Genomic DNA, 27859 nt, shown 5'->3' with positions numbered 1-27859 from the left:
GGGGGGGGGGGGGGGGGGGGGATGGAGGTGCACAAAAAGAAGGGTGGGGTGCTGATCTCTAGCTATAACATCTCTCTCCATAAACATCTTTTGAACGGTTTTTTTGTTGTTGTTATGTAGGACATACATGTTCATTAAAGAGAAATTAGAAAATGTAAATAAGTAGTGATGAAAATTATGCATAATTCCACAATTCAGACATAGCCACTGTCTTGGGCAGGGTCTGCAGAAGCAAATCCTGAGACAAGGATTGGTGTGAAAGTGATGAGTAGGAAGTATAGGAAGTGTTCCCAGGAAAAGCCGGAAGGGGCTTGGGACCAGGAAGGAAAGGCAGCCAGCAAAGTGGAACACAGGAAACTGTGACTCAGTCCCACAGGGAGCTCTGGAGAGAGTCATCTCAGCTGCCCCGTCAGTCAGTGGCTAAGGGCTGCCTTAGCCAGTGTGGGACATAATTCCCAGGCACCTCCGGCTCTCTGGGTGTCTCTGGCTCCGGCAGCAGCGGGGGCTGCGGCTAGTCCCCAACAAAGAACCACAGTTCTGGCCGCTGGCAGTGAGAGCACCAGAGAAAGCACAGGAGAAATCTAGAGTAGTCTGAGCACCAACATCCTCTGCTACCACCATACCTAACGTTTTCGCTTCTGTTCTCCCAGATGTATCTTGATAGTTGAATGGGGTCCCTTTAAACTTTTCAGGCACTTTTTGCAAGGCCCTGGCTCATTTTGTCTTCATAACCATCCTAGGAGTGTCACAGGGTGTAAACTGTTAAATTGATGTTACCCGTTTCATAGCTGAGAAACTGGACGGCCCAAGTTTCGCTAGTTAGCCACAGGTTCCCACAGGATTTGCAGCAGAGCCAAGAGCAAGACAAAGTTTGTTCTCTAACATGATATTTAAGCACCTGCCATGCGCCAGGTACTGTGCAGGGTGGGGGAACATGGTGACCAACCGGACAGCCCTAGGCCCTCCGTAGGGAGCTCACAGAAGGCCCAGGAGAGCAGTGACCAGACACGCAGGCTCCGGTGGGCGCAGCCCTGGGCTTGCCCAACACCCCACCCCCCCGACCTTTCATCCCTGGCCCGGCTCGTGCAGGTGATAGTGTACGTGGAGGATGTCAACGACGAGGCCCCAGTGTTCACGCAGCAGCAGTACAGCCGCCTGGAGCTTCGCGAGACGGCGGGCATCGGCACGTCGGTCATCGTCGTCCGAGCCACGGACCGAGACACTGGTGAGACTGTCAGGAGGAAGCCGGGGAGTCCATTCCCCAGAGTGACCCGCCCCGGCTCATGCCTCCCTCTCCCGCGGGGCCTGTCACCCTCAGGATGCCTCGGCTCCCCCATTGAGTGGCTCCCAGGTGGGGAGGGGCTCGTGGGACAGTCTTGGTGGCATCCCCACCAGATTCCCAGTCCCAGGAGGATGGGAGTCAGGGGGAGTTGCCCTGACTTCTGGGCAGAGAGAGGAGAGGTCACAAGCTTGGGAAGTCCAGATTTGTCGTCCCAGAACCTGGCAGCTCCTGGCTAACCTTTGGCTAAGGGCTAGGCAGGGCTGGGAGGGATAAAGACTTGTCCAAAAGCTGGCTGAGGCCTGCTCCTCCAGCCAGCACAGCCCAGGGCCTGGCACACAAACATTTCACAAGAGGCAGCGTCCTGTTCTACAGGGCTGTGGCCATCCCTGAAGGCAGCCCGGACCTCGCCGAAGGCCCCGAGCCCTAGAGGTGGCTACCGTTAGCAGCACAAAATGAAGGAGAAAGATGGCCAGGTCACTGTGGGCCTCTTCACAGGGCCTGGCTGTCTGGGCCTGTGCCGCAGGCCGGGGATACAGCCAGAGGAAACCTCCTTCCTGTGCTTCTCATTTCCCAGCTCCTGCCCTTCTTTCATGTCAGGTCCTGTGGTGGCTCCCAACCCAGCCCCTGTCAGCACCCTCAGCTCACCTGGAGCACGGGATGGAGTAGAGGGAGCAGTAGGCCTGAAAACTCCCGAGCGACTGCTCTCCCTTAATAAATGGCACCTTTATACAGTTCAGATCACGTACATTGCTGGAGGCTAATGGTTCAAGACATTTTCTGGGTCAGGAATCTGTCTGAGAAACTAGTGAAAGCTATGGGTCCCTTCCCAGAAAGAATGCATGCCCAGAGTTTTGCAAATAATTTCAAGGAAGTCTGGGATTTCCTGAGTGATTTTATAATCATTCTCTTCGAAGTATGTGGACTTCAGCTAAGGAATCCCAACTCTAGCTCCTGGTTGAAGTGTGTATTCCAAGGCACAGGAATTGGGGGTGGAGGGAGTGGGGAGAACAGAGAAAGGTGACCCTGGCACTGGAACCCTTTGGCTGTAGGGACCAAATGAAGGCTTAGCCACTTCTGAGGATGCCGCCCCGGTCGAACGCTTTCTAAATCAAAGCCTCCACTACAAGGGATCCCTAATTTCCCCACCCTCTCCTTGTCCAGATACCCAAGGGAGGTGCTTGAGCTTGAATTTTACGGCTCCAGGAGCAGAACCAACCTGCTCTGGCATCTCTCTCAGCTCAAGGCCAGGCCCCAGAGGGCGTCAACAGTGTGTGCTGGGCCTTGCCGTCCTTGACCTTGACCCCGTCCTCGGCAGTTTCGGACCCAGAGGCGGGGGGTGGTGCACGCTGGGTAGGTGAGCCAAGGCCTCTCACCCTGTCCGTCTGGGACAGCAGTGGGTGTGCTGGGGCAGCTTGTAAAGCCACAAGGCAGCCCACCCCCACCTGGGACTGCACAGCCTCTTGTGCCCTCCTGTAGGGGATGGTGGCCTGGTGAACTACCGCATCCTGTCAGGCGCGGAGGGGAAGTTCGAGATTGATGAGAGCACGGGGCTTATTATCACCGCGGATTACCTGGACTACGAGACCAAGACCAGCTACCTGATGAACGTGTCTGCCACCGACCAGGCACCCCCCTTCAACCAGGGCTTCTGCAGTGTCTACATCACTCTGCTCAACGAGCTGGACGAAGCTGTGCAATTCTCCAATGCCTCCTACGAGGTTGCCATCTTGGAGAACCTGGCACTGGGCACCGAGATCGTGCGGGTCCAGGCCTACTCCATTGACAACCTCAACCAGATCACCTACCGCTTTGATGCCTACACCAGCGCCCAGGCCAAAGCACTCTTCAAGATAGATGCCATCACGGTGAGGGATGGCACAGCAAGGTTCAAGCACGGCAAGGGTTCTCTCTGAGGGCAGGAAGCTCAATTCCTGTAAAGCTAACCAGCGTTTATTGAGCTCCTTCTATATGCCCAGCACTCTTCTTTGTCATAAAGATAAACATCCCCGTAATACATCGCTTTAATATGCCGGGATAAGGTAAAGTTTATACACAGGCAACCTGCTGTCTTCTTGTTACTAGATAATGACAGCTGTGCAGGTCGTGTTTCCCTTTGTACCGTGGCTCAGACATAAATTTCATGCCTCGCTGCAGTAGCTAGTAGTCTTCGTTAGGTGTCTGGTGCAGCGACGTCTTATCTGCTTCCTGGATCGTACTCCTCCATTTTTGCGTTAGTGTGTTTTCTCTCAGAATCCCTTCTTTGAAAATAAGCACAGTAATAATTGCTACAATGTGCCACACCTTGTTCCGGGGCATGCTGGGGACACAGAGATGAACGAGACCCTTCGCAGCCCTCAAAGAGCTCTCAGGCTAGGAGTAGAAGTGGGAATAATCAAGGATGCAGATCAGAGCATCACAAGGGAAGATATGAAAAGATCTACAATAGAGGTGTAATGGAGCGCCTCTGGGGCCCAAATAAAGAGAGCGATCGTACCGGCTGGGGAAGCGGGAAGCCTGCATGCAAGAGGTAACATCCGAGTGGGATTGAGAGAGAAGTAGGATTTCAGCGGACAGAGCTTCACGGAGAAGTTATGCCAGCAGAGGGAGTAATGGGAAGGTGGGAAAGTGCACAGAATGTCCCGGGTTGGCAAGGAGTCTAGTTTGGCCAGGGCACAGGACTGCTTGGGATACGATGTCACTGCCCATCTGACCCCCTCCCTGCAGGGTGTGATCACCGTCAAGGGCCTGGTGGACCGGGAGAAAGCTGACTTCTACACCTTGACGGTGGTGGCAGACGACGGCGGCCCCAAGGTGGACTCCACCGTGGTGAGTGGATCCCCAGCCGAGAGCCCCACGGGTACAGCCTGTCACCACTCCAAGTCCCCCCAAACTGACATCTTCACCAGCCACCCAACATGCAGGCAAGCAGTGGGTGAGGGCTTAGGTAGCCCAGGGATGGCACTGCAGCCGGCCATGCCACACCTTCCCGGGCAGCCTGGGCAGGGCTGAGACCTCAGGTGGGGGGAGGGGTGGCATCCTCCACAGGCCACCGCTTGGAGTGGGGCTGGAAGAGCTGGGACTGCTAACCATGTGCATCTTTGCCTTTTCTCTCCCTTGGCCACCTCCTGCCGCCTCTGCCTGCAGAAGGTGAGTAGCACAGGGACTGGTGCCCTCCCCTGTGGGTTGTCTGTGGCCAGTGCTGGCTTGGGCGCTGTGTGGCACTGGGCCTTCTTGCCTCTCCTGGGGGAGTAGGGCACATGGACAGGACTGCAGCTGGTCCCTGCTCAGACCCCTCCCAAACTCCCCTGCCCATCCACTCTCACACCTGAGCCCAGGCCCCTCCCGAGCACGAACTCCACGTCCAGCTCTGTCCCCTCTGCCCTCCTTGTCCTGCCAAGCCCGCCCAGTGGGTCCTGGGGTGGGCACTGCACTAACAAGGAGTATGTGGAACACACAGTGGAGGGAACACTGAGGCCTCATCCCAGCTCTACTCCTCAGTGGCTGTGTGACAAGGCTAATTGCTCAACCTCTCTGTGCTTCCTTTCCTCGGGTCTAAAGTGGGTATCATACCAATTGCCCTGCCTTCCTCAGAGGATGTGATGGAGCTGGCAGATAGGAAGCCTTTGTAAACTAGGAGGGGTGATGGGAGCGGGGTCTGTAAGGGGGCCCCCCCTCCCTCTCTCGGGGTCAGTGTTAGGAGTATGTTACAGTAGTCGTGTGAAGTGGGGCGTCAGGGCCAGGGGAGTGTGGGCAAGGGCAGCAGTGGGCATATGGTGTGAGTCACTGCCCTTGAGGGCTCTAAGTAAAGGCACAGAGACCTTGTGAACTTCGGGGAGGGTGACTGCTGAGGTCAGAGGTGCAGACGAGACTCCTAGAAGGGTAGAGAAGTGGTGACCTCAGGCTAGGGGTGGGTATGAAGGTGGGCCCCAGGGGCGGGCCATGGGGTGGAATCCTGCAGCGATAATGAGAACATTTAACAATCGATTCGGCTTGGGCCCCAGCCAGACAGGTCTGAGGCCATCTGTAGACCACATGGGTGTCCAGCTCATCATCAGCCTTGGTTACAGCCACGTTTTCACCCCTGCTGAGTTCTTTTCACCTTAACCTAAAGGGATAGACCAACCCGGTGTCCGGGCTAAGAGCCAAATGCAGCTGCTTGGCATCCTGTGCCCCATGGCTCCCTCAAGGTGCCGGCTCCAGTGGCCCTGGTTGTGGCTTGGCCGTACCCAAAAGGCCCCTCCATCCACGGGGCGAGCCTGGGGTGAGTGAGGCGACGAGCAGCAGTGAGCCCCCACAGCTCCCCTCGACCCCCCAGGTCCCTGAGGGCAGCCGGTGAGCAGAGCCCTCAGGTGGCAGATGGTGGGCAGGTGCCCTGTGTCCCACAGCTCGTGCCAAGGCTCCTGGTCTTCCCCACCAGAGGATCTAAGGCTCAGAGGGGTTAAATGGAGCCCTCTCACAAGCCTCAGCAGCCTCATCCATAAAATGGGCCCAGTCTCCCCTCGCCCCTGTTGTGCAGAGTCGGGGGGTTGAGGCCAGGTAGAGCCTGGTGAGCAGTAGGGCTGTCCCTCCCGAGGCTGCCGAAGCCCCTCGTGGACCAGGCAGCCACTTCCTGTGCTGGGGCTGGCGAGGGCGTTTCAGAACACACACTCCTCCGTGGGCCCCTGTATTGCCACAGTCCCTTCACCCTCTTCCAGGAAGCAGGACCCACCCCGCTTTGTTCTGCCCTGGCTTCCTCTCAGAGGCTCCCAGGGGCCACTGCCCCAGACACACCAGCCCTGTCAGTCCCAAACTTGTTGGAGGTGCCAGGGTGGAGGCAAGCTGAGGGGCCTTTTAAAGGTGCCACCATTTCCTCTGCGAGGCCGGAACCCCCAAACCACAGCTCACCTACACCTGACTCCTCCTCAGCGCCAGCAGCCCCGGTGGCCCTGAGAGGGGTGGGGAGGCAGCAGAAGGGGCAGGCTGGGTGGGGGTGGCTGGGGGATTACTCAGAGCCGTAGGAGCTCTGAGTAACACCCCCGGGCTTTTGAGGGATCAGGGAGGGAGATTTGGGCCCTGAGACCCTGGGTGGGGACAAAGGCCCACAGCTCATTCCCATAGATCTTGGTACCTGCCTGCCTAACGCACTCACTGATGCAGACTCCCCACTGTTGGGAGCACCTCATCAGAGTAGCAAACGTGGAGGGAGCACCTACCGTGTGCCAGGCTCTGGGTTGGGCTCAGGGTACATACAATGGGAAACCAAAATCAGACGTGGCTTCTGTCTTCACAGGCGTAAGATAGAGTAGGGGAAAGAGACTGATCAAATTACCACACCAGTAAATACATGCCACGAGAGAGTGGATAACAAGACGTCAGGGAAATCAAGGAGGGCTTCCCGGAGGAAGTGACTCAAGCTGAGCGCCTCAGAAAGCATAGGAGTTTACACAGTAGAGAAGGAAGAGCATTTCAGGCAGAGGGAACAGCAGGTGCAGAGGCCCTGCGGGGGGAGGAAGCATGTGGAGTCCCAACAAGGCCTTGACCAGAGTGAGAGAGTTTGGGAGGGATCAGATTGCGGGGGGCTTGTTTGTTTTCTTCCTGAGAACAGAGTGGTAGACATTATTATGCCCATTTCACGGGTGAGCAGACTGGGGCTCCGGGACTCCACAGAACTCCCTGACCAAAATTTATGATGGGTGGGCAGCGTCTTGGCAGGTGAGATCCTGCCTGTCTGCCAAGGCCAGAAGCAGGACAAGGACCACGTTTGTTGGCTCATTTATTCCTTCCAGCATCCTGATTCTGTAGGTGTTCTCGTTCCTACTTTCATCTGAGGAAATGGAAAATCAGAGAGGTTGAATAACTTTTGCCAAATCACACAGCTAGTAAGTGGTAAAGCTGGTCCTGCTGTGAAGCCTGGGTTTGTCGCCTACAGTTCTGACAGCTGCCTGAAATATGGAAGCGTGGCTAGAACTGAGAAGGGGATAGTCCTGATTAGGAAGGAGGGAGAATGAAGTGGAATCTTCTCTGAGTCGTGGTGAGGTTCCACAGGCTCCCCATGGAGTCCTGTGCACACCAGGAGGCAGGTAGGCCTGGGATCCCCGGAGCCCCAGGCCTGGGGAAGGACAGGATGGGATCTGGCCTGGAGCAGGGTGGTGGGAGAAGGCCCGGCCTGGGATTGCTAGAACCCGAGCCTCCTCCCCTCCCCCCACACTGCAGTCCCCTCATCAGTGAACCCGAGGGGTACCTACGACTCTGGCTGCGTGGCCCACGGCCATCCATGGGCTGGAAGCTGCACCCCCAGCCAGGCCTTCTCTCCAGGCTTTTGCTATTCAAGCCGTGCAGGAGAAGCCTGAGCTGCAGACACAAAACAATGTGCTCTTTGCGTGCAACTTGCATGTTCCCTGCTTTTATCTGGTAGTTGGAAATTCTCCTCTCTTCCCCGTCTGCCCTCTCCCCACTGGGACCACCAGGCCGCCTTGTGACCCCTCTCCTGCTCCTGAGCCCTGTTTCCTTTCCTCTAATCTAAAGGTGCAGGTGAAGAGGCCTTTGGGCAATATCTGGTTGCCAGATGTGTTTTAGCCGGCCCGCACAAAAAATTTTTTTTTTACTATCACCACCTAATTCCACATAAAAATCTGGATTCCTAGTTCCTTTTGAAAAACAGGAAGCTCTGCCCTTGCCAGGCTGACACACCCTCGCGGATCTGGAGCCGAGTAGCCTCCGTTTCCTTTAGCCAGGGCCCATGCCTTCCGGTTCTCCAAGGCCCCACCACCTCTGAGTCCCCCCACCAGGCCCCAGCATTTGAGTGTGTGCAGCCCTCCCCCACCAGACTTTCAGAAGAAATGCACTCAGGGCCTCTGTGTAAAGTCAGGGTTGGCCTGGGCAGGCTCTGAAAGCTTGCTGACCTTCTGGAACTGATTGGAGGTCCGGTCCCCACTGGGCCCACAGTGGGACCCTGTGTTTGGGGTCAGGGAGGGGAAGAAGGTGGGAGGTCTCTGGCCACGTTCACACCCAGGTCTACATCACTGTGCTGGACGAGAACGACAACAGCCCCCGGTTCGACTTCACGTCCGACTCGGCCGTCAGTGTGCCCGAGGACTGCCCCGTGGGCCAGCGTGTGGCCATTGTCAAGGCCCGGGACCCCGACGCCGGCAGCAACGGGCAGGTGGGCACCAAGTGAAATAGTCCAGATCTGCCCTGTCAGTAGGGGGTCCCACAGCCCCTCAGCCGGAGGGGACCGCCAAAGCCATCCCCTCCCTGAGCAGGAAGCAGAGTCATCCAGGCTCTGCCGGGCCCTGAGCAGGTCCGCCCTGCCCTCCCCGCAGTCCAGGGTCCAGGGAAGGAGACAGAGCTGTGCAAGCTGTCAGCCCTGCCTGTGTCCAGGGAACACGAGGCCCAAGGCTGGCCACGGCTCAGTCCCTGCGGCAAGCTGAACACAGAGGGGGTTTAATTTCCCCAGTGACTCCTTGGTCACCTCATCCACGAACCACACAGCATCTCACCCCTGTGTGCCAGCCCTGGGCCAGCCCTCCCCACGAGGACCCAGGGCCCCAAGAGATCATATTCCTCCCCCTGCTTCTCAGGGCCCCCTCCCTGTCCCCTGGCTAGAAATGCTCCCCACCACTGCAGGTTGGGCACCCCCCGAGCACAAGGAAGAGGGGTAACAGAGCACACCAGTCTTCATACCACTTTGATCTGTCCTACAAATTGAGGTGTGTTTCAGGAGGTTTCCACTGTTTTTTTTTTGTTTTTTTTTTAAATTTATTTATTTATTTTTTATTTTTTTTTTGCGGTACGCGGGCCTCTCACTGCTGTGGCCTCTCCCGTTGCGGAGCACAGGCTCCGGACGCGCAGGCTCAGTGGCCATGGCTCACGGGCCCAGCCGCTCCGCGGCACGCGGGACCCTCCCAGACAGGGGCACGAACCCCCGTCCCCCGCATCGGCAGGCGGCCTCTCAACCACTGCACCACCAGGGAAGCCCTCCACTGGTTTTTAAATGCTTGCACACCTCTAGGGGACCAAGAGATGCTGGCTCTGGAGTTGGAAGCCTGTGGGTTCAAATCCTTGTTCTCTTGGACCCTTGCAAGCTGTGTGACCTTGCCAGTGACTTCTTGTTCCTGAGCCTCCTCTCTGAGCTGAAGAGAACAGCTCCCTTTGACAGGGTCGCTGTGAGAGCCAAACAGAGCCCATGTGACACCAGGGCCGCGCCTGCTCCTCGCACGGGGGCTCAGTGCTTCCCCGCCCTGGGAAATCTCATGTGGTGGGACTCGCACCTGGCCCCAGGCCAGTATGCTCGCATCCCCCCCACCCCTAGCCTGTCATAGGCCCTGCACCCGCTCTGTGGACCTGCCACCCTCATTTTGAAGGATGTAAAGCACTTCTGAATAAAACACATTCTTCTCACTCTCCCAGGCTGGGCAGAGGACTCAGGTGGGCGGGAGGGTGCTCCCTGGCCTGACCAGCTGCTGGTCCTCCCCGCTCCTTCACCCCTCGCCCCTCACCCTCTCTCTTCCCTTACAGGTGGTCTTCTCCCTGGTCTCTGGCAACATTGCCGGGGCCTTTGAGATCATCACCACCAACGACTCCATTGGCGAAGTGTTTGTGGCCAGACCCCTGGACAGAGAAGAGCTGGACCACTACATCCTCAAGGTGAGCGCCAACTGCCTTCCATCCCAAGAGAGCTCAGCCCATCAGCACGCCCTGGCTGTCAGCTTCCTGCTGTCACCAAGTGCCGTGGGCAGGCAGCACCCCTTAGGACAAAGAGCATGAGTGAGGCTGACCTGGAAAGGGCATCCTGGAAGGGGTTTCTGGACCCAGAGCAGGAAACAGCAGAGGCGTCTGTGCCTGCTGCCAGAGCCAGGAGAGAAAGCCTGGCAGCTGATAGAGCCGACTCCTCCGCAGACATCGTATGACCTTGGGCAAGTTGTTTACTCTGTCTGGGGCTCAGTTTCCCCTCTTGTGCAATGGGCAGAAAAACCTGGCTTCCTCTGCTGAGGTGAAGAATAACGAAGACCACCACTATTGCTGAATTGCTGAGGCTACCATGTTTCCTGAGGGGTCTCTGGGGACCCCAGGGCCATGCTTCTGCAGGCATCTGGGCTCTAGAACACTTTCTACCGGCCTCCAGGAAGCAATCAGGGCTCCTAGGGACAGGCTCAGGCTATGGTTAGGACTCCAGCTCATTGCCCAAAAGATTATCTGAGACTGTTCCTCTATTGGCCAGAGACCAGGTCTGAGTGCATGGAACAGAGGCCTTGAAGCCAAAGGCAGGAACCCTGGGTCTGGTTGCAGGCCCAGGGTCCCAGTCAGGGGCAGGGTGGGGAGGTAAAGACCGTGCACATCAGGGTCAGATTGCAAAGGAAGGTTACCAAACAGACAAGCATTGGGCAACGGTTGTTTGCAGCATGGAGCAGAAGGTGAAAGCCTTGGGGAGACCCCAAGGGACAGGGGGCAGGGATGGGCCAGCAAGTCTCTCTGGCCTCTCAGTCCCCCCACACCCGCTGAGCAGGCAGCCCATTTGGACTCCATATTGCTGATCCTTTTAGCCCTGACTCCGGTCATCCCCCTCCTCGCAGGTTGTGGCATCTGACCGTGGCAGCCCTCCACGCAAGAAGGACCACATCCTGCAGGTGACCATCCTGGATGTCAATGACAACCCCCCGGTGATCGAGAGCCCCTTTGGATACAATGTCAGCGTCAACGAGGTGAGGGTGGCTCTGGTGCCCATATAGCTGGACATCTGGAGTGGACAGTGGGTGTGAGCCGACCGTGAAGCACCTATTTAAATATCTGCCTGGGGACTTCCCTGGCGGTCCAGTGGTTAAGACGCCACGCTTCCACTGCAGGGGGCGCAGGTTCAATCCCTGGTTGGGGAACTAAGATCCCACATGGTGCGGCCAAAAGGAAGAAAAAAAAAAAAAACGCATAAATATCTGCCTGATCCATAGTTTGTCAGATCACAGAGATGGGGTCGTGGCTTACTCATTCATGATTCTATCCCTAACACCTAGGCCAGGTCCTGGAATGTGGTAACTTTTTGTGGTTTGGATGGAAAGGAGAGGGGAAGAAGAAAGTGGCCTTTCACCATCAACAGGAAACTGAGGTTTACCCTGGGAGAGCTGCTTTTAAATAAAACAGCTCATTTTTAAAAAATGGTATTGGAGTATAGTTGATTTACAATGTTGTGTTAGTTTCAGGTGTACAGCAAAGTGATTCAGTTATACATGTATTCATTCTTTTTCAGTTTCTTATATAGGTTATCACAGAGTATTGAGAACCTGTGGCATACAGTAGGTCCTTGTTGATTATCTAGCTTATATATAGTAGTGTGTACATGTTAATCCCAAGTTCCTGATTTATCCGTTACCCCACATTTCCCCTTTGGCAACCGTAAGTTTGTTTCAGCTCATTTATTACTCAATAGTAAGACTGAGTCATGTCAGGAGAATTTTTGCCCAGGCACTGCTGGATATCATGCCCGGTTGGACATTCACGAAGGCCTGCCTCAATTCAGACCCTGGCTCTGCCACTGACTGGCTGTGTGATTTGCACACATTCCTTCCTGGCACCTCAGTTTTCTCATCTGTAATTGGAGTTGACCTAATCTGTAGCATTATAGAGAGGATTTGATGAGTTCACCCAGGCCCCTGGCCTGTAGTAGATACCCACAGAATGTTCGCCACCCGTCATCTTTATCTTCCTCATCGTTGCCCCAGGGTAGTCAGAGCAGAGCTTTCTAGAGGTCCAGGTGCAGCCCTTGGGCTCTCAGGAACAGGAGCTAGACTTTGCCCCAAAGGCCTTGAATCCGGAATGACCGCTTTCCTGCTCTCCCCGCAGAATGTGGGCGGGGGTACCGCTGTGGTCCAGGTGAGAGCCACTGACCGTGACATCGGGATCAACAGCGTCCTGTCCTACTACATCACTGGGGGCAATGAGGACATGACCTTCCGCATGGACCGCATCAGTGGCGAGATTGCCACGCGGCCTGCACCACCCGACCGTGAGCGCCAGAGCTTCTACCACCTGGTGGTCACCGTGGAGGACGAGGGCACCCCTACCCTGTCGGTGAGCGATGGGGGATGGCCTCAGGGAGAGAAGGGTGGGGGAGGGGCAGACAGGGACGAGATGGGTGGGAGTGGAATGCCACGCGCCGATGAGTCCTCCACAGCTCCTTTATCGCGTCTTGAGTCCATCAGTCTACGAGTATTTATGGAGGGCCAGTGTGTGCCAAGCTAGGGTGTCGGTTCACCCACCTCTGCAGCCACTCAGCCTCTATTTAGCCGTGTTTGCTTGCCCAGTGCAGCTCTATGGGATTGAGCCTGAACCTCAGGGCCTGGCCAGCCCCCACTCCGCCTGCCAAGCTGTGCCGTGTACCTGTGGGGTCTCTGTGCCAAATGGGAAAAGGTGCCCTCTGGCCTCTTCCCCTGCATCACGTTGGTGTGACACGCTGTGGCAGCGTATCGGGGTCGGAAAGCGCTGACGTCCTTGGTCCAGTCTGATGCGTGAATGGGTAGGGCCACTGCCCAAGGCAATGTGCAGAGTCCACAAAGTTGCAGAAGGAGGCGGGGCCTGCGGGGCTGGATGGTGACGCCGCTGTGTGGGGTGATGGGCTGGGGGATGACGATGTCTACTGTAAGCTGGCTTCGTGATTGTGAGCAAGTCAGAACCTCTCTGAATACTGGTTTTGTCATCTGTAAAAGAGAGATAATATCTCCTTCATAGGTGGTTGGGGAATTGAGTTAGCTCTTGTCTGTGGAAGCACTTGGTAAACCATGAGGAAGGGGAGTGTATCAGCTACCTATCGCCACAATAACCCTGCATTATAAACCAAACAGAGAGGCATAAAACAACCATTGACTTAGCTCCAGTTCTGCAGGCTGGCAGTTGAGACCTGGCTTAGCTGGGTGGTTCTCCTGCTGTCAGCTGGGCTCCCAGATGTGTGCATGGGCAGCTGTGTGTCGGTTGGATGGCTGTTCTTTTGGGGGTTGGCTGCCCGTCAGTTGGGATAACAGGGCAACTGGGCCACCTGTCTGTCCCCTTTCAGAAGGCTGGTCAGTGCTGGTTCTCATGGAGCCAGAAAAGGTCCGGGGGAAAGAGCAGAGCATGCAAGGCCTCTCAAGGCCCAGGCTTGGAACTGGAACAGGGTTATTTCTGCCACATTCTGTTTGCCAAAGCAAGTCACAAGGCCAGTCCAGGTTCAAAATATGGGGAGATAAACTCTCTCTTTTGAAGGAATGAACTGCAAAGTCACATTGCAAAGAGTATAGATACAGGGAGGTGTAAGGATTGGGGACATTTGTATAATCTGTCTACCCTAGGGACCCTGATTATAAATGAGGCCTCAGCTCTATCCTTCTGCCCCCAAAAGGTGACTCTGTTGGACCCGGTCCTCTCCTTTGGCAGTGGCACTGTGGACTGTGGGATCAGAGCAGGCCTGGGCGGGGCTTTTTATCTGGAGTGACTCTGGGGAGGATGGTAGAATTGGGTCAATCCCAGAAAACCACATTCTGAAAAGCCCAGGATAATACTAATCACTTCAGCCAGTCATACCCAGTGGGCCAAACAGAGACACATTTACAGGGCACATGTAACTAACTGAGAGGAGGACAGGTAGGGGTATCATTTATTGTGGCGACATGGAGGGACTCACTTTTGACATAACCCCTCCCTACCTGCACCTAGCTTCAGAGTGAATCATCTTCTTGGTCATCTCTCCAATAGCATTTACAGATGTGTTTGACTACAAGTAACAGAAACTTAACTATGGATTCGTAAATAAATGAGAATGCATTTTTCTCGCATAACAACAATTCCAGAGAGAATTACAAACGTTGATTTCATGCTCAGTGATGTCAGCTAATGTTTCTTGGCCTTTCCTTCACGGTTGCAAGATGGCTGCTGTAGCTCCAGCCATCATGTCAGAGTTCAAGGCAGGAAATGACAAAAAAAAAAAAAAAAGAGCTATGCAAGCCACCTCTGCCCTTTGGCTAATTACTTGGGGGCCACGTATACCACTGCCTCAGACAAAAGCAGGGCTCTGTTAGTGAAGAAGAGGTGGGCAACTCATAGCATCTGCCATGCTGCTCTTTTTCATCCTGACCTAGGCCAGTGAACACACCACTCTTACCCCTGCTCCCCACCCTTCTCTACAACCCATAGTCCTAGAGTTTTCCAGGGAGGCAGATGGTGAGACCCATAATACTCTAGGACCCTGAGTTCGGGAGGCAACATCTGGTTTCCTTTTGGTCCCCAGAAGGAGTGAGAATTAAAGAAATGTGAAATCACCCTAGCCACATTTAGCCACCCCGAATGGTGGACCACTCCCCAAGCAGTCCCTACAGAACTTGGGACTAGTCCCCATGGCCAGAAGTTTCATCTGTTGACCAAACTCTCCTTAGAGATCCACCCTAGCCTGGTGGAGACCTGTGAACGCTGCCTTCTCACACGCGGGCCCCTGACATTCTGGCCCTCCTTGAAGCAGGTCTTGGCCTGTTCCAGCTCCCTGGTAAGAGTGTGGGAAGTTGGGTGGTGAGAAATGCAGTCTCCCTTTGTCTCCCTTCCTCATCTTGGTCATCACCAACTCTGCTCCAAGAAAACAACTTCAGGATAACCAAGATCAGGAATGGGGTATATGTATATGTGTGTATATGGTTCCTGGGCTGTACTATAATAATACAGACAGACAAACAGCATCAGGTACCAGCTGGAAAAACATTTACAGGAGAAAACTTTTAAGTCAAAAGTATCCACCCTTGGGCTTCCCTGGTGGCGCAGTGGTTGAGAGGCCGCCTGCCGAGGCAGGGGACGCGGGTTCGTGCCCCGGTCCGGGAGGATCCCACGTGCCGCGGAGCGGCTGGGCCCGTGAGCCATGGCTGCTGAGCTCTGCGTGTCCGGAGCCTGTGCTCCGCAACGGGAGAGGCCACAGCAGTGAGAGGCCCGCGTACCGCAAAAAAAAAAAAAAAAAAGTATCCATCCTTTCCATTTTTTTTCTGCTTCTTCATGATGGGAAAAGATCACTTTTATTTGATTTTTGTTGGTGACACCACAGTGAAGAACTACAGGGACCACAGGGGCATTGTTGAGAACTTAGCACTGGACAATATTTGTTCATTTATTCATTCAGCCAGTGTTCCCTGAATACCCTCTATGTGCCAGGCCCCAGAGATACAGAGGTGAAGGCAGTGAGGGTCCTGCCACGATGAAGTGCAGCTGAGTAAGGGAGGCGATGAGGACATCCCTGTGCAGGGCCAAGGTGCAGATGGGGCACTGAGAAGGCCTCGGGGAAGACTTCCCGGGGCAGGTGACACCTGGGCTGTCTTGTCAGTCACAGTTGGCACAGCAAAGGGGGAAAGCATATCCTGGAATTGGGCATCAACCTGAACAAAGGCCTAAGAGCAAGCGATAATCCAGGGTGGGTCCAGGGAGCTGCAGGTAGTCTAGACCCATGGCAGCATTCAGAGCCCAGAGCAGGGCTCTGTATCTACATATCCTCATCACATTCTGTCTGGGGCAGGCCCCAGGGGCCGGTCCCAATACTTTCCCAAGTGCCCCCTCCACTCCCTCCTGGCCCAGCTAAGCCAGGGCCCTACAGCCAGTGCTCCTCCATGATTGGCATTTGTCTCCGAGGAGTGCTGGACCCTTGAAGGTTTGCTGCCACTGACCAGGCTGTTACTTCTGGGCAGTGAACACTCTGGGGTCATGAGTGCCCCCAAGCCGGAGGTGACCAGAGGAGGGACCTTGTCTGCTACTGGGCAGATTTCACTGGCTGAGTGTAGAGGAAGCAGGATCACTCCAGCGTCTTCTAGACCAGCCAGAGCCCTGAGAAGCCTCAGACCAGCCACCTCGAGGTTCCAAGAAAGGTCACCGTGGTTTAATAGGGGTGCATACATCTGTCCAGAGACACCCGGCAGACCCACACGCAGTCCTCTTGTTCCCACCTACAAGTACCTGCCTGGTTCAAGAAAGCCCTCACTGGCACAGGACCAGCCTTCCTGTTGGACAAGGGCAAGTAAGAGTTGTTCATTCATTCATTCATTCATTCCTTCCTTCCTTCAACACCAAGTATGTGCCAGGCCTGTGCTAGAGGCCAGGAAGTCAGAAATGAGTTGGACGCAGCTCTGCCCTCAAGGAGCCTACAGTTAGTAGGGGAAATGGACACATAACAGAGAGTTGACACTCTAGGATGTGATAGAATGCTAGGAGGTCAGAGCCAGGAGCTAGGGAAGGTTCTGGACAAGGCATTTGCATCCATGTCTTAAAGGATGAGGCTTTCTAAGCAGGGGGGTGGATTCGGCTACAAAGTTTCCCTAAAACCAAGAGAAATCCTATATCCGAGGCCTCCCATCTCTTCTTTTCTCCCTAGGGTCCCCTCCCCCATAGTTTCCTGAGAGCAGAACATTCCTGCAAGTAGCCCAGGCCATCCCCACCCAGCTCTCAGCCCCGTATCACCCAGGGCTCAGAACAGCTGTGCTGCAAGGGGCATCCGGGCCAGCCTAGGCCTGTCACACAATGGTGTGCACCCAGCAGGGGAAGTCGTAGTACAGCCTCGGCCCTCTGCCTCCCTCCAGGCCACAGACAGGGAGGGCAGGCTTGGGGGAGGGGTCCAAGTGGCCGTCAGGAGACTCCTGCAAGAGGAAGGGCTGGGCCCAGGGAGGAAGGACGGAAGGCAACTGGGAGGTCAGGAACTGAGCCCCAGGCACAGAGGTACCTTGGCAGGGGGATGGGGAGACGGAGGTTCCCGGAGGGGGGCCTCCCTGCCGTGCGAATCACAGCCAGAGGTTAGCAATCCCAGATAACCAGCCCTGGCTTCTCAGGCTGGTGGGGACCTGCAGAAGACACCTGTCCAGGCAGAAAGACAAAAAATCTCCCACCACCCGCTCTGGTACAAGAGCCGCCAGCAACAGCCCCATGAAAGTGTGTGAGCAGGGGATGCTGTTCTTGGCAACTCACTTCATATTTTTAGAGCTGAGGCTCCTCTGTTTATTAAACTTGGACCCTGCTGCTGTTTGTGAAGCCTGCTTCCCCTGGCTCAAGCTCAGGAAACCCCAGCCCGGCCCCTTCCCTGTGCTGCACACCAAGTAAGCCGGCCTTCTCTGGCCCAGCATGATTAAATTCAGACCCTTCCCGTAGCCCTGCTTCTTGAGACTATTCTGCAGCTGCTCAAATGCTACACATGCAACTGGTTCAGTTCCTCCAAGAGACCCTGGGGCTCTGCAGGTAGATGAGTTTCTCCCTTCCCCATTCCCCTTCTGCAAGCAAGTGGGGTGCACGGGCCGCCCTGCCCACCATGAGTCCTGTGGTTTCAGGGCTGCTAGGCAGGAAGAGGAGTGAAAAGACTGATGTGGAAGGAGTAGAGCCACGGGCTTGTGGGCACAGGTTCATCCCCCAGGGCCCGGTATGTACTGTGAGCAAGTCCAAGTCCTGGCCTGTGATGCCACTCGCTTCAGTGCAGAGGAAGGAGCACAGGCCTGGGAAGCAGGAGACCCAGGCTTCAGTCCCAGTTCCACATTCAATTGTGACAAGACACAAACCTTTTGGAACCTCAGTTTCCCTCTGCATTAAATGGGACAATAAGACCTTCCAGGGTTTTCCAGGGGAGGGGTGGGGAGGAGTAGGAACCAAAGAAGTAATAACACCTGGTAAAGCGTTTTGGAAAGCACAGTATTATCACAGAAGAGGCAAAGGTACGGAACATATACTGCCCTTGCCTGTCCTGTGCCCAAGGCATGCATTGCTAGCGGACGTCAGCACTTGCTCATTAAACTATATTGATACTTCAGAATCCCTCTTAACACATGTTCCAGGAAGCCATCCCAAGAGATCAGAATTGCCAAACAAAATGAAACCCATGCAAGAGCTCAGGGCATCATTGCTGTTGAGGAGAGAGCCCAGACGAAGCTGCTGGGAACTCGAGCTAGCCGAAAGTCAGAGGTGACCCTGCCAATTGTGAGTGGTCCAGAGGACAGAACCCTGGCATCCTGGTTCAGCCCATCACCCAGTGGCTGTGTTTCAGTCATCAGCTCTACAACCAGGTCCAAAGGGCAGGCTGTTATTGGACCCCTGCCATAGAACTCACAGAATAGTTAGGGAGACACAGCGTCCATGCAGGAGAGGTGACCATGCAAAGCGGGTACAGTGAATGACCAGTGAAGGGGCTAGATGGTCAGTGCTCTCAGTGGGCTGGGCAGATGGTCATCAGGGCTGTGAGTGTCAGCTTCTCAAGAGGACTCTGCACCTAGCATCCTGGCTGCCAACCCCAGTTCCTCTTTCTGCCATTGTTATTCCCTCTGAGTTCCCTGAGCAAATCTTAGCCCAGCCCCCAGCACAGTTAGGCCAGCCCTGGAGAGCTCTAGCTGTAACCCAGGAAGGCCTCTTCCAGGAGGCAGGGCCGCAGAGGCCCAGCTGGGGTGGAGAGTGATAAGACCTCTGCAACCCCCAGCCCCACCTCGTCTTCCCAGTTCCCCCAACCACAGAGCACTCCGTGAAGGTGATGCATTAGCCCCTCTATCCCGGGCTGCCGCGTGTAGGAGGGAGCTCTGGCCAGGCAGGAGCCAGGGTATCCCCGGGGCTGGTCTTTACGAGAAGTGGCCCCGGGGTTCCTTCACACCTACCCCAGGCCATCACCACAGACCCCCAGGCAGGGCCAGCCTGATCCAACAGCAGCATATCCAGTGGCCTCTGCAGTGTGTTTTCAGAGAGGGTCAATTGCATCCCCTTAGCTTATCACTTGACGGAAATAAAGGCAGGAGATCTTTATTAAATGTGATCAGGAGATAGGTTACAGGTCCCAGAATTCCTGATACATCTCTTAACAATGACTTAGTGCCTAACAACGACTTAGTGCCTAAAAGCACAAATTTCCCTCCCACGGCCTCAGGCAGTGCCATGATCAGTGAGCTTCCTGCCTCAGTTCCACCCTGCCCAGAAGGCCCCAGGGCTCCTCCCAGCCCCCTTGGAGGCAGGCACCATGTTCTTGCTCCCCTATTCCGTTCCATGCACCGCAGCCCACAGGCACTGAGCCTGTAGGAACTGGCCACCGGAGCTGGCATCTCCAGAGGCACCACCACACAGGGGCGAGCACAGAGGGATACCCTAGTGCCCCGCCCCTCCCCACAGCGTCAGGGAGGGTGCCTTTAGGGTTGCTAGGGGCAGGGTGTGTTGTCATGGATGAAGATGGAGCCTGGAGCTCAGAGTAAATTTCACTGAAAACAGGAAACCACGAAGCGATAGGTTCACTACTAAGGGTCCAGAGAAGGAGAACTCGAGGCCATGCAGGAGGAAGCTGGGGAGGAAGTGTGGTGTCTTTCTGCTGCGGGGCCTCCGCCCTCCTCCACACAGAGCAGCTGGCCCTAGGGTCTGGCAGCCAATTTCTTAGAAGTTCTCTCTGCCTTGAGGTCAGAAGCTGAGGTTTGGGCCAGGCCAGCCTCCCCATCGGGCAGGAGCATTCTTTCTGCGCTGGGGCGTGAGGAGCCTGGTCCATGGGCTTGTCCTTCAACCCTAGGGGTAGCCTGGCCCTGCCTCTAGCAGGTATCACCCTGCCCATCCCTGCTCCCTGGGCCCCCACAAGCTGTGAGAATAGCTCCCTCTTTCTGCGGCAGCTGGCACTAAGAGTCCACAGCAGCAGATGAAACCGAGGGGTAGATCCCCAGGGACAAAGCAGGAGCCAGGGTTTGGCATTCTGGCCGCTGGAGGAGTCAGTGCAGAGTCTCGAGGCCCGAGGCCCGCGCCCACCTTCTCCTCAAGGCCCCCAGGCACAGCTAGAGGCCCACGTTGACCTACGGTCTTGGGCCTGAGAAGGGAGCTTTTGGAGGCAACCGGGGGGCTCCCTGGCTTCAACTGCAGGCCCGGGGCTCACTGCTGCTGGAGAGCCTCGAGCTGTTCCCTTCTCCCACCCCAACTCCCGTCCCCAACCAGGCCAGGCAGGCTTCTCCCTGACTCCTGGGCCCTTACCCTGGCCTGAAGCCCTGGCTCTCAGCACCCAGGCCTGGCTCAGCAGAGCCAGCGTAGGCTGCTGGCAGATGAATGCCCAGCTGAAATGACGCCCTCCACAGTGCAGTGCCCGGGGCTCCTGTCCAGCTCAAACTTTCTCCTCCCCTCCTCAGGCCCCACCACCCCGTTTTCACCCCACAGTGTACAGAGACCCCTCCCCACTCCTCTCCATGCTCTAAAACTCTTTAATCGAAATTCCACAAAGGATTCCCCTCATATATGTGTATAAAAACAAACTTGGGTCATGCCCTGGAGCGGGAGATGGAGCAGAGGGTCCAGAGCAGAGCGGGCCTAAGACTTTCTAGGGACACGCCCGCTCCTGCCACCCGACAGGATCACGCTGCAGTGAAGGCTCAGCACAGATTGACTGGAACAGAGGACCAAAGACGGGGGGATGGGGGAAGAGGGCTCCCTGGGCCTCAGGCACCTCGGAAGCAGGGTAGGGATTTAAACCCAGCTCTTACGATCCACCCACGGGTTTTGCACTGTTGCCCAAGTAGTTTTGAATAGCACCCCAAGAGTGTCACAGGTTGAGCTGTACACTATGTGGTCACCATCTCTCTCGACCGCAGGGTGCAGGCGGTGGAGCCCGCTCCTCTCACCTTCCCAGCAGGCCCCTGGCTCTCCCCTCCACTCCCATCTGTGGTGGGTGGCGCAACCTCCGGCCTGGTTCCCATTGCCCAAGATGCCAGCTGGCTCACAGTGGCCACCGTGCCGCAGCGTATACTTCCCGTTTTGGGGCTTCTGGCCAATGAATTCTGGGGACCAGAGTGCAGGCAGTGGGAGCCCCAGATTTGTGTAACCTGCTGACGGCCCCTCAGAGTTGGCTGCTAGAAGGCGGCTGGGGAAGGCTCCCACGGCCCAGGGTCATGGAGGCCCAGCCCCAGAGGCTGATGATTACAAAGAGGTTTGACAGACGAGCAGTCTCAGGCGAGATGGGGGAGCTGGGTCCACCACAGCGGGGAGGAGTCTCTCCACATCTTGTCCTATCTTGTCCCTCATGCCTGGAGGGTGGCACTGGGGAGTCTGCCCAGTGCCCATCTCTGCTGTCGGGTCCCAAGGCTTATGTCCCAGGGAGAGAGGCTGCCACACAGCTGGCAGTTCTGGGGCCTCTAAGATGGAGGTCATTTGGCATCAGTAGCTGGTGAATTTCAGGTCTCTGGGGTGGGATCCCAGCACCCCACCATCCTTGAGACGGGCTGAGCGATCCAACATCTTCTCCCTTCTGCCACGTAGCATCCAGGGAGGCTGAGGGTCTGGCCATCAGGGGTATTTCCAAGAGTCTGAGCTTAGAGCAGGAGGAAAGAAACCAGGGCCAAGGCCGAGGGACCACTCAGAGGGCCAGCCCTAGCTCAAATGCACCTGCCCCAGGCCCAGCCACAACTGCCCACGGCCCCCAGCTGGTCTAGATGGCCTCAGAGTTTGGAGAGTCAGGGACAGGGTCTGCAAAGGAAAGGAGAAGCAGAGTGAAGTGGGGGTTCCTCTGTCCTTCATCGCCCCCACCCCACCCCCTGAGGCTGTGAGGACTCCCCAGGGAGGGCGGGGAGTGAGGCTGATGCCCTGCACGCCATGGAGAGGGCATGACCTTGCGGGCCATAGAGCTGTGAGGGAAGAGAAGCACTTACCTAGGGAGGGGAAGAAGACATCCCCGGGGCCTGGTGGAGACAGAGGAGTGTTGGGCTCAGAGAGCAGATGCCGCCCAGACTCAGAAGGCTGCCTCCGGGCCACGTAGGTCAGGGGTTGCCTGGGCTTGGTCTCTGGCATCCCATGGGAAGGTGGAGAGGTCTCAAAGCCGGGGTTTTCGATTCCTTGAGTGTTGTTGCTAGAGAATCAGAATTGAAGGTCATCCGTGCTGCCTGGGGCTAGGCCTCTGCCCTCCCGCCTGCCTGCCTTCTCTGCTCCCTTCCCCTCACCTGCCTTCCCACCCCAGGCCTCAGCAGCCTCTCCTAGCAGGGAGGATCCAGGACCAGAGAGAAAAGGCCATGGGCTGCCCTCGCCACCTGCCCTGAGCTGAGGGCATCTGACCCCAGCTCCACCCTGTGGTCTGACCATCTGCCCCAGGCCCAGGAAGGAAGCCCAGGGTCAGAGGCACCTCAGGAATCCGGGGACAAGTCTCTCTTTGGTCAGTAGAGTTAATGGCATTAGCACTGAATGTCCCCACAGCTTGTCTTGAGCTGAAGGGAGGCGTTCTTCCTGCTTGGGAGTGGGACAACCTCTGAGGACCCCTCCAACTCTGAGATTCTAGCAGGACTTCCTGTGACCCGTCTTGAATATCATCCCTTTCAAACATCAGGGAGGAGCTCTGAATTTAGTGTTGCATGTACCGGGGCCAAATTTCTAAATGTGGCTCATTCCCAAGCACGCCCTCCGTGCCAGGCTCCATGCCAGCTTCCTGCCCAGAGTGCACCAATACACATTCCCTGTCTACTCTATCCCCAACCTGCCGCCTCCATCTGAGCCCGGTCAGCCTCGGCCCTTGTAGCCTGACAGCCTTCTCCTTGGGGTGCCCTGCAGGGAGGGGCCACAACTCCAGATGTGCTGGCCTCCTTTGCATGTTTCAGTGTCTGCCTGGGCTCAGCTGCTCCCTCCCCTCCCCCACCCTGGCCTGGCTGACCACTGAGGCCCGAAGGTGGGTGCGTAGTTCATCCAAGCATCCTGCAGCTCAGACTGCTGGGTGAGGGGTGGCAGCAAAGAGAGCCAATCAGCACAGATGTGTAGGCCTCGGTGGCAGATGGCAAATGCTCTTCTGACCAGCTGTGCCAGGCAGCTAAACAGGGGCCCTACTGCCCAGAAATATCTCCTTCCTGACAGCTGGCCCAGAGCACAGAGAGGACCAGGGAGGCCACACCTGTGTTCTCAGCCCTGTCGTGGTACAAGCAGTGACCAGAGAGGAGAGGGGAAGAGATCCTGGTGAAGGTGGCAGAATCAGTCTGTCCTGGCTAAAAGATCCCCCTCCCCCTTAACTGCTGCAAAAGGAGTTTGGGTGTAGATGCTGCCCTTCAGAGATGACAGCCCAGGGAAGAGAGACAGCCTGCCAAACTCTGAATCGGGGTGGCACAGCTGCTAGAAGTGTTCGCAGGAAGGTCTCCATGGGCCTTACCTGTCCATCCGCACCAGCTCCTGGGCACCTAGGGACAAACAGACAGAGAAGCTAGTCACAAAGGTAAGGCTTCCCTAGACAGCATCCTTGCCCTCACTGGCAGATGCCCCTCGGGGAACGGGAGCAATCCTGGACAGGCCCGTGCTCAGCCCTGGATCCCACTTCTGTTCACTCAGGAAGCCCGTATGGCAGGCAGTGCTCTGCGTGTCTACCCAGCAGGTGAGGCCTCAGTGAGCGGCCCATTTTGACCGGTGATAAATGAAATTTGGGCTGCATTTTACAAGTGTCTGGGACAACACTTGTTGCCAGGAAACCAAAGGCAGCCAGTGATTTCTCCCATGTCTTAACTTGGTGATGTTAGACATTCATGATCAACCAAAGGCCTGGCTCCTGAACTTGCCGTTTTCTGTTTGGACATTTGTCACGTCCTGGTCGTCAGCCATGATTTACTGGGCAGGAGTGTCGGAAGGTCAGTTCCTGATTAGAGTCCCTGGTCCTCTCTGTCGCGTCCTCTGCATTGCCTAATAGGGTGGCTTTCAAGGCAACATCTCTTAGAGGAGACTTAGGGGGCCTGAGACCCTATCACTTCTCGGCCATGCTACTGCTTTCTACCCTGCAGCCAAGCTGCTGCCACCCTGCCCCCCTGTGCGGGCTCCCCACCCCCCAAACTGGCCACCAACCAGATGCAGTGACCCCAGCTTCCCTCTTTCTTGCAGCTCCCCACGTATTCCCACAGATCTTCCTCGTTTTTTACGAGCTTTGCTGCTGATTACGATGGGGAAACAAGCGGTAGGGGCGGGGCACAACAACAGAACACTCACGGGAAGTTGCACACAAGTTCCTGAAATCTCTGAGGTATCAGAATCGTGGCTCCTTGTTTACCGAGTGACCGCATGGGGCTTCGTGCGGGTTTCTGTGTTCCCTCAGCTCATCCTCTCCTCTGCCCTGGGGACACTGAGGCTCTGATACTAGAGAGGTTGCCACACCCACTGGCCTCCGCAGCACACTGCCGTCCTCAGTGCTCCCAACGCTTTCTCTTTCTTTTTTCCTGAGTTTGGCTCATTCCCAAAAATACTTTCTGTTCCAGGCTCTGTGCCAGGCTCCGTGCCATCATCCTGCCCAAAGTGCACCACACACACTCCCGTCCACTCTGTCTCCGACCTGCCTCCCCGCTGCCCGGCTCTGGGCCACTCGGCCTCTGCCCTGTGGCCACACTCCTGGCACGTCCCAGGTGACTTCTGTTGCCATAATTCCAACAGCTGCTTCTCTAGAGTCTAGATCAAGAAGAATGACCTGAATCTCCACTCCCTCTCCATTTCGTACCTGGTTTCTCTAGCATCGTCCCCTCTGGCGTCTCTTGTGTCTGTCTCTAAGCCTTCGACCATGCAAGTCATTTTTTTTTTCTTTGTGGAGAGGACAGAGGACTGGCCTCAAAAATACTTTTTTTTTTTTTTTTTTTTTTTTTTTGGAATGTATACATTTAAGATTATAAATCATCTTATACACATTTTGTAAAGAAAGCAAAATATCTCAGTCGACTTAAAAACCATATTGGTTGTTTAAAATGAAAACTCTTTTGGGAGAAGTTATTGAGCTGTATTGACTTCTAAGACCCTTTTGACTTTTGTAGGAAGAATACGGGAGGCCATGGAGTTTATGTGTTTCATTATTTATTTCAAAATTAATGTATAGAACTGGATCCCAGGTTCTTTATGTGTAGGTTGTGTCACATGTGGAGTCAAGATATAGACAGCTCAGATCTCTCACTGTTGTGGCCTCTCTTGTTGCGGAGCACAGGCTCCAGACGCGCAGGCTCAGCAGCCATGGCTCACGGGCCCAGCCACTCCGCGGCATGCGGGATCTTCCCGGACCGGGGCATGAACCCGTGTCCCCTGCATCAGCAGGCAGACTCTCAACAACTGCGCCACCGGGGAAGCCCTCAAAAATACTTTTATTAGGAGATAAATGATTGATACCTTCCTGTTACTGCATATATTAAATCTGGGGAATGGTGCTATGAAGTGGCTTCCCATCACAGAAATGGGGCTCGTTTAGAGTTTCAGAAGACGTGCTCAGCAGCCCTAGCTGGCCCACCTCACCCCCTTGAGCCTTCTTTCAGTGCAATTCTTCAGCACCCAGCTCATCTGTCCCTTCCTCTGCGAAGCCCTCAGTCTGCAAGTGTCCCAGTGCGTGGAACAGGAGATACTGGGGGCTGACCCCGGCTCCCCATGTCCTCAGGACACCCCACAGTGTTCTGGCCTGGGATGTCCCCTCTCTGGTTTTCCTTCCTCCAGCCCGGGACAGGGGCAGAGCCTTGGCCAACCCCCTGGGGCCCTGTAAGGAAGGCTGTGAGGCGCCAGAACAGGGTCAGCAGTGCGCCTCCTCCACCCAACGCCGTCCTCTGCCAGGAATTTGTTTCCCAGTTCCCGTTCCCTGATGGAGACAGCCCTGTGGTCTGGAGTAAGGGAGACAGAAAGCACCTCTTTCGCTGGGAGCCAAGCCTAGCTGAGCGTGGCCCCCTCCTCGTCCCCTTCCCACCTCCGTGGAAGTGCTCCACAGATGAGCAGGAGCTGAGGGCAGCTCTGCAATGATTTCTCTCCCTGGTTGACCCCCAGGGTTCCTCTTTCTACTCCAAGCCCTTTACCCTCCCCCACCCCGGCCCCAATCCCAGGGTATCTGTGTAGATAGACTGTGGTGGATTTCGTGAGAGGAATGAGGGCGTCCTGAGAGGAAGGGAGAGGTGGCCACAGCCTCTGAGTGACCCAGTGACAGAGGGACAGAGGGGTGTCAAGTCGTTACGGTGCAGCCGAAGGCAATCAGGTGTAAGCCAAAGCCTTCCTGCAGAGGACAAGAGGGGAAGAGGTGGGGGAGGTGAAGCGAGGGCCCACACCCTCCTGCTCTTGGAAGACTGAGACAGGACGAGGCTCATGGGTGGAGTCAGAGGAAGGGCAAGGGGCACTGTCACCCAAAGAGACGGGTGAAAAGGTATTTGTGGTCACAACTTGAAACCTGGCTCCACCACGTACTCGCTGTGTGGTTCCTTAAGGGAGTTACTGAACGGCTCTGTGTCTCAGTTTGCTGTAAAATGAGGCCAATGGTAGGACCAAACTCTTAGAGGGGTTATGAGGAATATGTGAGAGAATGTATATAGCAAGCTTGGCGTGGTACCTGGCACAGCAGTCCTACTGGTTAGGGGTCGTCTGCTATGACACGCATGCTGATGAGTGTTTTTATTATGTGGTGGGACTATATTCCCTGAAAAGCGTGAGGTGAAAAGCTCTGAGTGAGTCTTAGCTCTTCCGCTTACTAAGTTATATAACATTTGGTTAGTTATTTAACCCTGCTGATCTTAGGTTTCTCACCTGTAAAACGAAAGAGCTGAATCAAGTTATCTCTAAGATCCCTCGCAGTTCTGATAATCCAAAGGTCATTTTGTCCCAACAATTGCTACCAAGACAAGCCTACCCATACATTAAAGCAGGGCCCCAAATAGTCTCCAGGTGGTAGCACTTTTATAAGCCAATTTCAGCTACTCCATATGATTATTCATTCATTCAACAGTTATTCATTGAGCGCCAAGGGGCTAGTGGATCCCCTCCTCTCTCCACCATTGAGCCCAACTCCTTGCAAGACCTGTAGCAGCTCCTGTCTCTTGAAGAGCAGAATTGTGCCTGCCTTTAACCTTTGCTAATCTCTGTGGCTGAGGGGGGCGCTGGGGCAGGTCACTCACACACCCACCTAGCCCAGGCGGGCAGGGATACTCACGGCGGTTGGAGGCCACCTGCCTTTGCTTGTAGACCAGGAGCAGGATGAGGGGGAGGCAGAGGATGCCCACGATGCAGGCGCTCGTAGCCAGGGCAGCAGCCGTGATGCCTGAAAGGACAGAGGCAGCCAAGGTGAGGCCCCGTTCCCACTGCACCTCCTGAGGGGAAACTGAGGCCCGGAGAGGGAAGGCCTGGCAACAGGGGGACCCACCTTTACCCTCGCCCCACATCCAGACCCTCACTGACTTGCAGAGGCACGGAAGCTCTGGGGACCCCAGGGAGGCCAGAGCACCAGAAATCAGGCCAGGCGCTTACAGCTGAGGCAGCTCAAGCGGGGAAAGAGAAGGGTCCTCATCCCAGCCCACTGGGAACAGCTCGACCACCCTGGGTGACGGGTTGTTCCCTGAAAAGGGAGAGCAGGCCTTCACAGACCTCATGCCACAGAGTTCAAGGTCAGAAGGAGCCCGAGAGATGAAAAACTTTTGGAAATGGATAGTGGTGATAATTGCACAACACTGAGAGCATAATTAATGTCACTGAATCAAATACTTAAAATTGGTTAAAATGGGGCTTCCCTGGTGGCGCAGTTGTTGAGAGTCCACCTGCCGATGCAGGGGACACGGGTTCGTGCCCCGGTCCGGGAAGATCCCACATGCCGCGGAGCGGCTGGGCCCGTGAGCCATGGCCGCTGAGCCTGCGCGTCCGGAGCCTGTGCTCCGCAACGGGAGAGGCCACAACAGTGAGAGGCCC

General features: G+C 55.8%; 2 protein-coding genes across 2 annotated transcripts in view; one reads left to right on the top strand and one right to left on the bottom strand.

The window, feature by feature from the left end:
• The window catches only part of CDH23 (cadherin related 23), a 403130-nt gene that overhangs the window by 318207 nt on the left and 57064 nt on the right, over positions 1–27859 (top strand). Inside the window, exons 30-37 of the mRNA XM_007454689.1 lie at positions 1090–1225; positions 2759–3147; positions 4007–4108; positions 4427–4429; positions 8274–8423; positions 9779–9907; positions 10834–10962; positions 12095–12322. Of these exons, the coding sequence (XP_007454751.1) occupies positions 1090–1225; positions 2759–3147; positions 4007–4108; positions 4427–4429; positions 8274–8423; positions 9779–9907; positions 10834–10962; positions 12095–12322 (1266 nt within the window). The remainder of the gene's footprint in view (positions 1–1089; positions 1226–2758; positions 3148–4006; positions 4109–4426; positions 4430–8273; positions 8424–9778; positions 9908–10833; positions 10963–12094; positions 12323–27859) is intronic.
• The window catches only part of VSIR (V-set immunoregulatory receptor), a 25539-nt gene continuing 18652 nt past the window's right edge, over positions 20973–27859 (bottom strand). Inside the window, exons 4-7 of the mRNA XM_007454688.1 lie at positions 27111–27218; positions 23346–23373; positions 21871–22067; positions 20973–21688 (exon numbers count right to left, since the gene is read on the bottom strand). Coding sequence (XP_007454750.1) covers positions 21651–21688; positions 21871–22067; positions 23346–23373; positions 27111–27218 — 371 coding nt within the window. The 3' untranslated portion in view covers positions 20973–21650. The remainder of the gene's footprint in view (positions 21689–21870; positions 22068–23345; positions 23374–27110; positions 27219–27859) is intronic.

This window comes from Lipotes vexillifer, unplaced genomic scaffold, assembly GCF_000442215.2.
Source record: "Lipotes vexillifer unplaced genomic scaffold, Lipotes_vexillifer_v1.1 scaffold205, whole genome shotgun sequence".
In the NCBI taxonomy this organism is placed as follows: Eukaryota; Metazoa; Chordata; class Mammalia; order Artiodactyla; family Lipotidae; genus Lipotes; species Lipotes vexillifer.
This window is presented reverse-complemented; position numbering and strand designations above follow the sequence as displayed.